The sequence below is a fragment of the Moschus berezovskii genome, chromosome 15 (genome assembly GCF_049115385.1).
Source record: "Moschus berezovskii isolate FMDL1 chromosome 15, NW_MosBer_1.0, whole genome shotgun sequence".
In the NCBI taxonomy this organism is placed as follows: Eukaryota; Metazoa; Chordata; class Mammalia; order Artiodactyla; family Moschidae; genus Moschus; species Moschus berezovskii.
This window is the reverse complement of record NC_142474.1, coordinates 36,616,792-36,631,785: the sequence shown is the minus strand read 5'-3', so window position 1 is coordinate 36,631,785 and position 14,994 is coordinate 36,616,792. Positions and strand designations below refer to the sequence as shown.

At 36.8% G+C, this 14,994-nt stretch overlaps 1 protein-coding gene across 3 annotated transcripts in view; it reads right to left on the bottom strand.

Annotated features, from left to right (window-relative positions):
* Window positions 1–14,994, bottom strand: part of GPCPD1 (glycerophosphocholine phosphodiesterase 1) — a 67,100-nt gene that overhangs the window by 14,024 nt on the left and 38,082 nt on the right. For all 3 annotated transcript variants that reach the window (XR_008686692.2, XM_055431970.2, XM_055431972.2), the window contains 7 exons: window positions 14,293–14,455; window positions 13,663–13,795; window positions 12,978–13,032; window positions 8,395–8,487; window positions 4,514–4,591; window positions 3,759–3,798; window positions 652–713 (listed from right to left, as the gene is read on the bottom strand). Coding sequence is in view for 2 of the 3 variants with exons in the window: in XM_055431970.2 (XP_055287945.1) it covers window positions 652–713; window positions 3,759–3,798; window positions 4,514–4,591; window positions 8,395–8,487; window positions 12,978–13,032; window positions 13,663–13,795; window positions 14,293–14,455 (624 nt within the window). In the remaining variant the exon portion in view is untranslated. The remainder of the gene's footprint in view (window positions 1–651; window positions 714–3,758; window positions 3,799–4,513; window positions 4,592–8,394; window positions 8,488–12,977; window positions 13,033–13,662; window positions 13,796–14,292; window positions 14,456–14,994) is intronic.

Here is a 14,994-nt window from a genome sequence, read left to right as displayed (position 1 = left end):
TCATGATAAACTGGTATTACCTATTTTTTGCCTAAGAAAACTACTGTAGCTGACACATCACCAGAAAGACAGTGGAGAAAAGGAAAATTAGGAAATGGAGCCAACAAGAACAAAAGGAGATTCAGCATGATCAAAGAGGGTATTTGACCTGCCTGTCAAAGGAACTCCTCTATGAACTGTGTCTAGTTTTAAATCTTCATGCCAGTTTTTGTTACACTTTTTCAAAGTGAATCCTTGAAATCTGTATCTCATTTTAAGTAACCAGGGTACCTAAATTCTTTGGTTGGAGAATTTCCCTCTAAAAGCCAAAGACCAGCCTTAAACTTTGTAAAAATGTCTCTCCCATCATCACACTTCCCCCTGTATCCGCTTTTCTATGCCCTTTCCTCTCCGTTTATATACAGGAATATGTGAATTTCCTGTTCTTACCAAATTAATCCATTGAGGTAGGAAATTTATTCATCTGAGCAAATCAGTTTCTCATTTAAAAAAAGGTACACAAATACACAAGAATGTATCTTCTCTAAAAAGCATCAAACATTAGTTTACATTACACAGCCTTTTTAGTGCCCATTTAAAAGATGAAAATAAATTATTCAGATACAGAAGAATTAATGATAGCATTACCCTAAGTTTATCTAAAGAACTTACCATCTTAAGAGAAGGAAATGGCTGATTTTCAGAAAAAGAATTTTCTTCTTCAACCATAGATTCTGAAATTTTAAATTATAAAAACTCAGTAGATTAATGCCACTTTATCACTAAGACCTTCCCCTAAATTCTTAAGGAAGTAGTTATGAGATCCTTTCACATATAGCATTTTTGAGGGCTCTTGTATTTAGCAATTTTAACTAATAAAACCCCCATTTTCAAAATAAGCATCCTTTATGAAGACCACTTTACAACATTTAATAGGAACATCTAAGTTTATGACCTCAACTGTGATTATTTTCTTATAAATATTATACTTTATAAACAGAAGTTATAAGCAATTATTTTTTATAGCTCATTGAGATTAAGGGCTATGTAATCTTGCTAAGATACCAAGGGAACATTTCATGCAAAGATGGGCTCGATAAAGGACAGAAATGGTACGGACCTAACAGAAGCAGAAGATATTAAGAGGTGGCAAGAATACACAGAAGAACTGTACAAAAAAGATCTTCACGACCAAGATAATCACGATGGTGTGATCACTCACCTAGAGCCAGACATCTTGAAATGTGAAGTCAAGTGGGCCTTAGAGAGCATCACTATGAACAAAGCTAGAGGAGGTGATGGAATTCCAGTGGAGCTATTTCAAATCCTGAAAGATGATGCTGTGAAAGTGCTGCACTCGACATGCCAGCAAATCTGGAAAACTCAGCAGTGGCCACAGGACTGGAAAAGGTCAGTTTTGATTCCAATCCCAAAGAAAGGCAATGCCAAAGAATGCTCAAACTACCGCACAATCACACTCATCTCACACGCTAGTAAAGTCATGCTCAAAATTCTCCAAGCCAGGCTTCAGAAATACGTGAACCGTGAACTTCCAGATGTTCAAGCTGGTTTCATAAGAGGCAGAGGAACCAGAGATCAAATTGCCAACATCCACTGGATCATGGAAAGAGCAAGAGAGTTCCAGAAAAACATCTATTTCTGCTTCATTGATTATGCCAAAGCCTTTGACTGTGTGGATCACAATAAACTGTGGAAAATTCTTAAAGAGATGGGATTACCAGACCACCTGACCCGCCTCTTGAGAAACCGGTATGCAGGTCAGGAAGCAACAGTTAGAACTGGACATGGAACAACAGACTGGTTCCGAATAGGAAAAGGAGTACGTCAAGGTTGTATATTGTCACTTTGCTTATTTAACTTATATGCAGAGTACATCATGAGGAACGTTGGGCTGGAAGAAGCACAAGCTGGAATCAAGACTGCCAGGAGAAATATCAATAACCTCAGATATGCAGATGACACCACCGTTATGGCAGAAAGTGAAGAGGAACTCAAAAGCCTCTTGATGAAAGTGAAAGAGAAGAGTGAAAAAGTTGGCTTAAAGCTCAACATTCAGAAAACTAAGATCATGGTATCTGGTCCCATCACTTCATGGGAAATAGATGGGGAAACAGTGGAAGCAGTGTCAGACTTTATCTTGGGGGGCTCCAAAATCACTGCGGAAGCTGACTGCAGCCATGAAATTAAAAGATGCTTACTCCTTGGAAGGAAAGTTATGACCAACCTAGATAGCATATTAAAAAGCAGAGACATTACTTTGCCAACAAAGGTCCGTATAGTCAAGGCTATGGTTTTTCCAGTGGTCATGTCTGGATGTGAGAGTTGGACTGTGAAGAAAGCTGATCGCCGAAGAATTGATGCTTTTGAACTGTGGTGCTGGAGAAGACTCTTGAGAGTCCCTTGGACTGCAAGGAGATCCAACCAGTCCATTCTAAAGGAGATCAGTCCTGGGTGTTCATTGGAAGAACTGATGCTAAAGCTGAAACTGCAATACTCTGGCCACCTCATGCGAAGAGGTGACTCACTGGAAAAGACTCTGATGCTGGGAGGGATTGGGGGCAGGAGGAGAAGGGGATGATAGAGAATGAGATGGCTGGATGGCATCACCGACTCGATGGACATGAGTTTGAGTGAACTCTGGGAGTTGGTGATGGACAAGGAAGACTGCGTGCTGTGATTCATGGGGTTCCAAAGAGTCGGACACGACTGAGCGACTGAACTGAACTGAATCTTCTAATACTTCTACTTGAAATAGCAACTTAAAAATTAAGAGACTCTACAAGTACCATTGTGTCTTTGTTAGCATTATCATTTAATCCAAAATCAATTATGTCAAGGTACACAGAATTCTTTCCTAGAGAAAAAATTTTATATCAAGATTTAAACCTCCCCAACAAACAAAAAGCAAAAGAAAGCCAACAACAAGTAAGTAATCCTGTGCAATACAAATTCAAAAACTAACTCATATAAAATTTTCCAGTAAAATAAGTTAAAAGTAAATTCATTTTCTATTAATAGTTATGAATCATTTATAAGCTTGCAAAGTCATATTTATGCTCCAGGGATATCTCTGGAGTTTTTGGCAACTCACAATGTCTTTATAAAAGCATTACAACTATCCTGTTATTCTAACTGCAGATAAACATTTAATGAATACCTACTATAACCACTTAATTATAAATTTTTCAGGGAATACAAAAATATTTTCACATCCTTGAGAGGTTTACATTCTGGTGGAAGAGACAGACATGTGCAAAAATAAAGGGTTAAAAAAGGACATATTGAGGCTAAGATGAATGCCATACACTGTTAAGTTCTATGGGGGCAGAAAGCAAAGTGGGATTACAAAGGTATTTTATAACCCATTGAGGAGGTGAAGCACAGAATGGTTAAACACAAAGATGGAGAACATAGCTGATAAATGCTAGAGCTAGTTTCAAACACCTATATAGGGCTAGATTCTATATTTGATACACTCTTGTACTCTGTAATGCTTAAGAATGTGTGGAAAGATTGGTAGGTACAAAATAATAAAGATTTTTGATCATCAAGCTAAGGAAACTCATAAAAGTAAAAAATCATGCTTTCTGTACACGACACATATGCATTTGACAAGTATTATATGTAAAGCCTTTGCATTTATAACATTACATTTATATAACTGAATGTTATATTAAGGTCACAGTACATTAAAATGGATAAGAAGATTCATTATGCTAATCGTGAAATGAAAACAATGTTTTCATATTGGTACATACCTTTCAGATCTTTAGATTTCAGTGCAGTCACATGAGTGAGCTGAAAAACACACACAAACACATACAAAATGCAATCATTAAAAGAAGGCCTTAGTTTATGAAGATATGGCTAACAGAACTATAGCTTGAAAAGCTAGCAAGTTAGAAAAAACTTATAAAAATGTAGAATTATTATTTTAGTAAGAATAAGCACTTATCAGTGTATATATTTTATATTTACCCACATACACAAAAGATCATGATCAAATAACCAAGGAGAGGGGAATATATAAATCAATAGGTAAACTGCTCACACTCAAGCAAGCATTTATTTTATTTGGAAAGGGTTTTTGAAAACAGGAAGGATCACCATGTAAAATTATATGGTATCAATAAAATAAAGAAGGATCTTAGTAGCATAAGTATAAAAATCAACAATAGCATAGAAGGTCAAGTATGAAATAAAAAGAACTAAAGCAGACCAGAGACAACCTAAGATTATAGCTAGTCCCCATGGCCTATAAAGACTGATAGCCCAGTCTCCTTCATGAAAGCAAAAACTGATGGGATCCATGGAAACTGTTAAAGGTGACAGATGGATGAGCACAAACTCATTGTTCCTAATAGAACAAAAAACCATGGACTCTACACATGCTGTATATATAGTCATCCTCATGGGCAAAGAGAACATTAGCATATACAGACAAGAACCAATAGTACTAAAACTAAATGATAAATGTAAAACCAAAAAGATTAACATTTCACACTATTATTACCTTTAACAACTGGAGTTGGTCAAATGTTAATTCTTTCACTGGAATTTCAAATAATTCAACTGGATCAGCATCAAATTTCTAAAAAGAAGAAAACTGGGCCGTAAATTTTTACTATTTACTCTAGACAGTCCCTATGTCTCAATTTACTGATAAGAATAATTGTTTGGTGGCCACAGAGAGCCCATGAAGAGGAGATCTTTCTACCTAACATCACCTTCCAGCTCTTAAATTCTGGCTTTTCTGTTTTTAATGTAGATAAAAACATTTTTTTTTAGTGAAGAAAAAAACAGCTGGGAAGAAGCTGTAGCACTGAAGACACTGAGAACCAAGCCATACATTCAGGTAATTTCTCCTGTTTCCTGCCAGGCTATATACATTTATTTGACATATATCCATGCTACATGACTAGGAAATCAACAGGCAAGCATGATCCAAGTATGGATTAGTTTTTGTCAAGTTTCTAAACATTTCAAAACCTTTTATACTCAAGTTTGGTTAAAAACAGTCACAGAAATCAACTTTCAAGAAAAAACTGACTATCTCTAAGTAGTAATATTTAATAAGAACTGTATTATAGATGCTTTCACAATAAGCAAATTCATTTTATTAGATTTTAATAAATCAAAAGTCACACTATTCAGGCACTTCTATCTGAGATGAATTAATGTACCACCAGTAAATCATCAATCCAACAAATAAATTAAAATCCAGTGTATGTCTATTCATTTTCACACCAAGTACATACAGGATGAGACTACGTAAGTTTTTCTGGAAGGATTCACAAGAAACTACTAAGTAAAGGAGAGAGTACAACCAAGGAGAAAAAGGAAGATTTACTTCTCATTTCATATTCTTTTTACTTTTTAAAATTTTATTTGTTTACTATTTTTGGCTGCACTGGGTCCTCATTGTTATGCCCAGGCTTTCTCTAGTTGTGGTGAGTGCAGGCTTCCTTGCGGTGCTCAGGCTTCTCTCACTGCTGTGGCTTCTCTTATGGCAGAGCACAGGCTCTAGGAGCACCAGCTTCATAGTTGTGGCCAGTGGGCTCAGTAGCTGTGGCAAATGGGTTTAGTAGACCCCATAGCATGTGGAATCTTCCCGGACCAGGGATTGAACACTAATCCCCTGCACTGGCAGGCAGAAATTCTTAACCACTGGACCACCACTGAAGATCCATTTCATAATCTTCTGAACTACTGGTAATTTTATAAATGAACATAAATTGGTTTTATAAGGAAAATACCAACTTAAAAATGAATGCTGAAAAAATAATTCATTGTTTTCATTCTGCAATTAACTCAATCAGGTTCAATCAAAGAACAATCAAAGTCTGGTAAAAACGAGGGGTCAGTTATACTCTTCAATTAACTCTCACGGATTTGAAGAAATTACAGCTAGAGTCACTAATCTCAGTCTTGGTTAGTGAGTTCCTTCACCATTCCATCCGTTTTTGTTTCACTTTGCATTAACATTTCCCCTACAGCAAAAACAACCTGTCCCAAGTCTAAGTAATTCTACTTCTTTCATCTAAATAGATGCATCTTGGGAATTCCCTGGAGATTCAGTGGTTAGTACTCAGCACTCTCACTGCTGAGGGACTGGGTTCAATCCTTAGGGAAGCAAGAGTCCCCAAGCCATGCAGCATGGTGCTCCCCCGCAAATGATTTAAATAAATAAATAGGTGCATCTCCTTCCTTCTCCTAATACCATTTCACAAAAAGGAAAGGATCCTTTTCTATAAATAAAAATAATCCAAACCCATATGACTGATTATAAAAGAATCCACTAGCAGGCAGAGTCAGGTGCCTTGTCAGAGATTTACAGTACATTATGCAGCGTCTGGTACATGTCAGCAAAGCAAACTTTATTTTTCTTAAAGTATAGTTAATTTACAATGCTGTATCAGTTTCAGGTGTACAGCAGAGTGATTCAGTTACACTTACATATATATATATATATATATATATACACACACACACAAATATATATATAAATAAATAAATAGGTATATCTAGTCTTTTCCATTACAGGTTATTATAAAATATTGAATTAAGATACTGTTCCCTGTGATATACAGTAGGACCATGTTGTTTATCTATTTTATATATTGCAGTTTGTATCTGCTAATCTCAAACTCCAAATTTATATGAAACAATCCCTTTTCCCCTTTGGTAACCATAATTTTGCTTTCTAAGTCTCTATTTTGTAAGTTCATCTATATTATATTTTAGATTCCACATAAGTGATATCATATGGTGTTTGTCTTTCATTTTCTGAGTTACTTCACTTAGTATGATAATCTCTAGGTCCATTCATGTCACTCTAAGTGCCATTATTTTATTCTGTTTTATGGTTGAGTAGTATTCCATTGTACATGTATATATCTCAACATATTCATCTGTATCCATTCATCTGTCGATGGACATTCAGGATGCTGCCAAGTATGAGATACTCTAAATAGTGCTGCAATCAACATTAAGGTGCATGTGTTTTTTCAAATTATAATTTTCTCTGGAAATTCCAAGAGTGGTATTGCAAGATCATACAGGCTCACTTCATTTTTTAAGGAATCTCCATACTGTTCTCCATTGTGGCTGCACCAATTTATTCTCACCAACAGTGTAGGAGGGTTCCTTTTTCTCCATACCCTCTCTCCAGCATTTATTATTTCTCAACTTTCTGATAATGGCCATTCTGAGCAGTAAGAGGTGGCAACTCACTATAGATTGGATCTCTAACAGTAATATTGAGTATCTTTTCACGTGCCCATTAGCCACCCATATGTCTTCTTTGGAGAAATGTATATTCAGGCATTCAGCCCATTTTTTGACTGTTTTTTTTTTTTTAAATATTGAATTATAGGAACTGTTTGTACATTTTAGAAATTAATCCATTGTCAGTAGCATCATTTGCAAATATTTTCTCTCAGTCAGTAGGTTGCCTTTGTGCTGTCTGTGGTTTTCTTTGTTGTGCAAAAGCTTCAGAGTTTAATTAGATCCCCTTTGTTTTTTATTTGCATTACTCTAGGAGATAGATCCAAAAAAATATTGCTGCAATTTATATCAGAGTGTTCTGCCTCTTTCCTCTAAGCTTTATACTGCCTGGTCTTACATTTAGGTTTTTAATCCACTTTGAGGGTTTTGGGGTTTTTTAAAATAATTTTATTTATTTTGGGCTCTGCTGGGTCTTTGTTGCTGCATGGGCTTTTCTCTAGTTGCGGTAAGAGATGGCTTCTCTTGATGCAGAGTGTGAAACAAGGGCACGAAGACTTCAGTTCAGTAGTTGTGGCTTCCAGGCTCTAGAGCACAGGTTCAATAGTTGGTAGCACATGGGCTTAGCTGCTCCGCAGCAAGTGGTATCTTCCTGGATCAGGGATCAAACCTGTGTCTCCCACACTGGCAGATGGATTCTTCACCACCACAGGGAAGCCCTGAGTTTATTCTTCTATGTGGTGTTAGAGAATGTTCTAACTATTTTCCATGTAGTTGTCCAGTTTTCTCAGTCTTAACTTCAGATCAACTCAACTGAAAACGATACCCATCACAGTTTTAAAGAAAATGCCAGGAGACGTGGGTTCCATCCTGGATCAGGAAGATCCCCTGGAGGAGGGCAGGGCCACCCAGTCCAGTATTCTTGCCTGGAGAATCCCATGGACAGAGGAGCCTGGCAGGCTACAGTCCACAGGGTTGTAAAGAGTCAGACATGACTAAAGCAACTGTGCACACACACATCAGTATCTGCTGGAGACTGGTTCCAGGACCCCTCATGGATACCAAATCCACAGACACTCAAGTCTCTTATGTATAATGGCATGTGTATATAAAACTTGCTAGTTTTTAAACTTTTGTCTAACTGTAAGAGTTAAAGGAATTTCTACATACCTTTTTCATAGTCAAACAACAAGTCAGATCATGATACACCACAGGCACAAAATCTTTTGAAAGATGTACATCAAATTCTACAAAGGCTGCACCCTGAGAGGAAAAAAAAAGAAAAATATTATCTAGCCCACAATACATCTAAAACTCTAAGAACATAACAAATTTATTGTTCACTGTAAATGTATAGTCCTATACACACAAAAACTTCCTCATGAATTATTTAATGCTATACTTCAAGCTTTTTCTAAAAGGTAATCTTTTAAAACAATTATAACTTCTTTTTTGTTAACAGCACAATTTTTCCTGGCAAAAAATCGGGTACCAATCCCACTCAAACACACTCCAGGACCATTCTGTGGCAGTGGACAGCCTCCACCAGTGTCACCTCTGCTACTGCTATTACTCTGCTACAGTTATTAACAGAAATGGAGCCTACGAGGAGTCTGGGGCATGGCTACCTCCCATTGTGCTGCCCCCTGCACACCTCAGTTCGACAGTCAAACCTTGGTGCATTTGAACAACACACTTTACACAGCCTTTCTTAATAAAACCTCAATAATCAAATTAAAGATGAAATTACAACTTCTGCTGAAGAGAAAACAGAAATGGATAACAAGAACGATGCATACACCAAATTTCCTAATAGAAGCCTAAACAGAAGAAATATGGACATCAATCAGATTTAAGTCAGATCCATCATGACTTATTAATTAATCCAAATAAAGGCTAAAAACATAAACTGACAAATTTGTGAATTCACTAAAAGAAAACCAATTGAATCAAAGGATACAAGGTCTGATGGTGTCTATGGCCCAAAGAAGTGCTGTGTAAGAATGGATGGACATGCTTCCATCCCTTACCCTAGCTTTAGTCAAGAAAGACGCTTAACTTGTCAGTATATATAGATCATAGGCTAGCACCAAAGGAGCCTGCTTCCTCTGTAACTTCTGAAGCAGGAAATAAGCTTAACTGCTTCCACTGTCAACAAGAAAAAAACACAAATAATTTTTACCAAAAAGGGAAAAAAAACCCTATACCCCCTAAAGAGCTAAAACAATTATACATAAAGTATAGCTTCCCAGTTTTAAAGTTTAATTTTACATGATCACCATCCTTTAGGAAGATAAAATTACTAAGGGATAAAATCTGATCTCAAAATTCATGTGTGAGGGACTTTCCTGGTGGTCCAGTTATTAAGACTCCACATTTCACTGCAGGGGGCCCGGGTTCAAGCCCTAGCCAAGAAACTAAGATATCACATGCAGTGTTCAGTTCAGTTCAGTTCAGTCGCTCAGTCGTGTCCGACTCTTTGCGACCTCATGAATCACAGCACGCTAGCGTGGCCAAAAATTAAAAAGAAAAGAAAAATTCATGTGTGAGAAAGTTTTAAGAAATAAGCCAATAATAACCAAAACCTCTTCAAGGATGTCTTTAACATGAAACCAAACCAGCCTTTCATAACTAACATAAGACATTCGATAAAGTGATCCCTGGAGATCCAACCAGTCCATTCTAAAGGAGATCAATCCTGGGTTTTCATTGGAAGGACTGATGCTCAAGCTGAAACTCCAATACTTTGGCCACCTCATGCGAAGAGTTGACTCACTGGAAAAGATTCTGATGCTGGGGGGGATTGGGGGTGGGAGGAGACGGGGACGACAGAGAATGAGATGGCTGGATGGCATCACCAACTCGATGGACATGAGTTTGAGTGAACTCCAGGAGTTGGTGATGGACAGGGAGGCCTGGCGTGCTGTGATTCATGGGGTTGCAAAGAGTCGGACACGACTGAGCGACTGAACTGAAGAGTAAAAAGGGTTTCAACAGAAAAGGGCTCAATGGAATCTTCCGTCAAAAAGCAGACACCCTGAAAGCTCTTTATTAGGGATCTTCATGTTTTTGCAGCTAATAAAACCATGTTTAGATTACCTAAATTTAAGAAACTGAAACTGGTTACAAATAATGACTTACATCACAGCATACTTGTATATTTAACATCCTTTCAACACAAAATTATCAACTAACCATTTTTAAACATTAAAATAAATAATTACGATAATGAATCTAAGATGTCGAGAAATACAAAATGCATCATTATTTTATACTCCAAGAGGGAGAAAAAACAATGCCAATCAAACCATGACAAGTTAAGACAGTTGTAAATCCTATCCCAATTTTAGAGATGTTAAAAAATGGGAAAAGTATGTCTTAGAATAGTTGTTTGCTTCCTATAAGTGATAAAATTAAAATCTAACAAATCAAGTTTACTTGCTGAACTATTTTTAAAAAGGCAATATATATATTTTTAAGGCATATATGTGGAGGACAATGGGAAAAAACTGAAATATAATTAGAATTTCTCAGTTTTCCCCTTAGTTTAACTTCAGAACATGAGGCTTAACTTGAGATACAGTAGAAGGTAAGGAGGGAGGAAACACACAGGCTCTTAATTTAAAATGTCAAACTTCAGGTACTGAAAAAATTAAATGCTAAAAAAAAACACCACTAACTGAATAACGATATAAAAGGAGTTAAGAAATTCAGTGTAATCAGGTTAGAATCAGTATGGTATACAGTGTATGTGTATATATATATACACATACACACATTATATATATATCTCCATATATATATATGGAGTTATATATATATATAATATATATAAGGAGTTTTATACACACACACACAGAGTACTATAAAAAGTTAAGAAATTCAACATAATCAGGTTGGTATACAGGAGGCAAACTGACATACTAAGTGTTTTTCTTTGCAACCCCCACCAGGCTCCTCTCTCAAGGGAATTCTCCAGGCAAGAATACTGGGAGTGGGTGGCCATTCCCTTCTCCAGGCAATCTTCCCGACCCAGGGATTGAACCTGAGTCTCCTGCATTCCAGGCAGATTCTTTACCATCTGAGCCACCAGGGAAGCCAAGTGTTACAAAAAATCACTATAAAATCCTTCTGTAAGCATTATTTACAAAGTAAGTATCAAAATGAGCATAGTAATTCAATTGATGAAATGCAATGTTTCATGGGGAACATTTTTGCATGTGTCAAACACTTAAAACATTATCTCAAAAAAAGAGGGGTATGCTTAAAAAATAAACAAATGGGACCTAATTAAACTCATAAACCTTCGAAAAGCAAAGCAAACCATCAATGAAACAAAAAGACAAGCTACTGAATAGGAGGAAATATTTCCAAGAGATATGACTAATAAGGAGTTAATATCTAACATATAAAAATTTACAACTTAGCATCAAAAAAACCCCAAAACTATCCAATTATTTAAAATGTTAGAAGAAGTGAATAAACATTTTTCCAAAGAGGAAATGCAGATGACCAACAGATATAGGAAATGTTATAACGCTCAGCATGAGGGAAATGCAAATCAAAACCACAAAGAACTGGACTTCCCTGGTAGTCCAATGGTTAAGAATCCACCTACCAATGCAGGCGACACGGGATCAAACTCTGGTTTGCAAGACAAATAAGCCTGTGCAGCACAACTACCAAGCCTTCATGCCACAACTACTGAAACTCGCATGCCTTAGAGTTCCTGCTCTGCAGTAAGAGTAGCCACCACTTGTCACAACTAGAGAAGTCCTTGCAGAGCAACAAAGACCCAAGCACAGCCGAAAAGAAATACAAAACAAAAAACCACAATGAGTTATCACCCCACTATCATCAAAAAGATGTTCTTATTTATGAATAAATGCTGGCAAGCATGTAAAAGGAGCCCTCCTACACTGCTGGTGGGAATGTAAGCTGGAATTGACACTGTGAAAAACAGTTATGAAGGTTTTTCAAAAAGCTAAAAAGAGAATTACTATATGACCCACCAATTCCACTCCTAGATATATAGCTGAAAAATACTAATTTGAAAACATATATGCTCTTCACTGTTCATAGTAGCATTATTTACAACTGCTAAGATATAAAGAAATCAAAGTGAATGGATAAAGATGTGATGTATGTATGTAGACACACACACAGCTCAGCCATAAAAGAGTGAAATTTTTCTATCTGTAACAACATGGATGGACTTGGAGGGTGTTATGCTAAGTGAACTAAGTCAGGCAGAGAAAGACTATACTATATGACATCACTTGCACGGAACAGTGGTTACCAGTGGAGAGAGGGAAGGCAGAAGGGGCAACAAAGGCATAGGGGATTAAGTGGTACAAACTATTAGGTTTAAAATAAGCTACAAGGATACAACACAGGGACTATAGCAAACATTTTACAATAACTATAAATGGAGCATAATCTTTAAAAAAATTGTAAATCATTACACTGTATACCTATAATTTATATAATATACATCAACCATACTCTAAATCACCTAATTAACTTTTAAGAGGATGCTTAGGATTCCATTGCTTTAATTCCAATTTGTACCACGAACTGAAATTAAAATGCCTATATTTTATCTTCACTTAGAAATATATTTAGGAGAAGCAGAAATATTCTCCCTTTTACCCTATTAATGAAGACTAGAGGAGGCTGCCCCAACCTACAACTCTCTACTTTTCTACCTGTGGACCACCAGTCCAAAGTTGTTTAAAGAGAGGTTCACTTACATGACTGGCAGCATTTCTTAAAGAAGCAATAGTATTTTCTTGAACTTTAGCAAGCCTGAAAGAAAATTAAAATACAGAAATATAGTTATCATTAATAAAGGAAAGATAAATTTAGTAAAGAAGTCAACTATATTTTCAATAATGGACACAGCACTAACTCTCAATTTTGATGGTAACATCCCCAAAATAAGACTGACCATTACTTGGCTGGTGTGTGCATTCCTTAAATCAAGTTCTAATAATCACAGGTATTTACAAGCCAATTTAAAGCCCAATTACCAAATTACAACTAAATTCAGGGTAATAATTAAAATGGTCCTTTGACCTTTAGTTGGTTTAAACCTTATCATCAAGCATAAGCTACCAAATGCTGCTGCTGCTGCTGCTAAGTCACTTCAGTCGTGTCCGACTCTGTGTGACCCCATAGATGGAAGCCCACCAGGCTCCCCAGTCCCTGGGATTGTCCAGGCAAGAACACTGGAGTGGGTTGCCATTTCCTTCTCCAATGTGTGAAAGTGGAAAGTGAAAGTGAAGTCGCTCAGTCGTGTCTGACCCTTAGCGACCCCACGGACTGCAGCCTACCAGGCTCCTCCATCCATGGGATTTTCTAGGCAACAGTACTGGAGTGGCTTGCCATTGCCTTCTCTGCTACCAAATGCTAGTACTACTCAAATATTCAACTTACTGAGCAGTTGTTGTTGAATTCCCTGCACCTCGATGTCCAACATCCAATGGTATTCTTGGTTTCCAATACTTAGAAAATGAAGATTTCATGTCACAACTGTATCCTGGTAATGGCTTAATAATTATATAGTCAACTTTCATAGGAAAAAAGGGGGAAGGGAAAAAGACAGACAATTAAAGGCTACAATGAACTCAATTACTCATAAATACCACTCAAACCAGCTTTATCAATTGATCAAACAGAGAGAAACCAAGTCAATGCCCATTCAAAGTAAAGCTTCCAGAAAATGGCTGTTGTTCAGTCACAAAGTCATGTCCAACTCTTTTATGACCCCATGGACCATCACCCCCCAAGATCCTCTGTCCATGGGATTTCCCAGGCAATAATACTAGAATGGGTTGACATTTCCTTTTCCAGGGGATATTCTCAACCCAGGGATCAAACCCGTGTCTCCTGCCTCGCAGACAGATTTTTTACCAATGAACAACCAGGCAATGTATTTGTTAATATTCTGAAACAACTTATTAATTTAACTCTTTACCATTCTCAAAAGCACAATTTGAAACTAATTAGAATCCTAACTTAACCTTTGCTTATTTGTAAAGGGCCACCATGTGTGTCTAAGCTTACCTCTCACTTTGCCTATTGTTTTTCTAGAATTCCTGCTCATGATGGGAAGAGTAAGGATTCCAGCACTCTTCCCACTCTCTGCAATGGTGGACGATAAGAGACATGCTGTACCCACATGTCCAGGAAAAGCATCACCCTGAACTACATGTTCACTGAGATCTTCCTGAAAAATAAGGATAAGAATAACACAAATACTTATAATTCAATATTCTCCATTAAAAGATCAAAAAAGACACCCTTAAAACCAACTCGGAATCTATGGAAGAAAATCAATAAGAAATACAACTAAATTTATATTCAGGTAATTTAGATAGCTTCGTTATAACAAGTAACATTTTCTTTTAGCATGCAAAGATATTTAATATACAGTATATTTAAGATTTTATGTTCATTAATCGTTACTGTTGATTTGTACTTCTGATCCTCTAACATATATTATGCAAATATAAAGCATCGACTGAATGTTTCTAAATACTTTTACATTCAAAGACTAAGATATACCTGTTGTTGTTTAGTTGCTATGCTGTGATCAACTCTTGCAAACCCGTGGACTAAAGCCCGCCAGGCTCCTCTGTCCATTGGATTTCCCGAGCAAGAATACTGGAGTGGGTTGCCATTTCCTTCTCCCAGGGATCTTTCTGACCAAGGGATTGAACCTGCATTTCCTTCTTGGCAGGCAGATTTGTTACCACTGAGCACTAG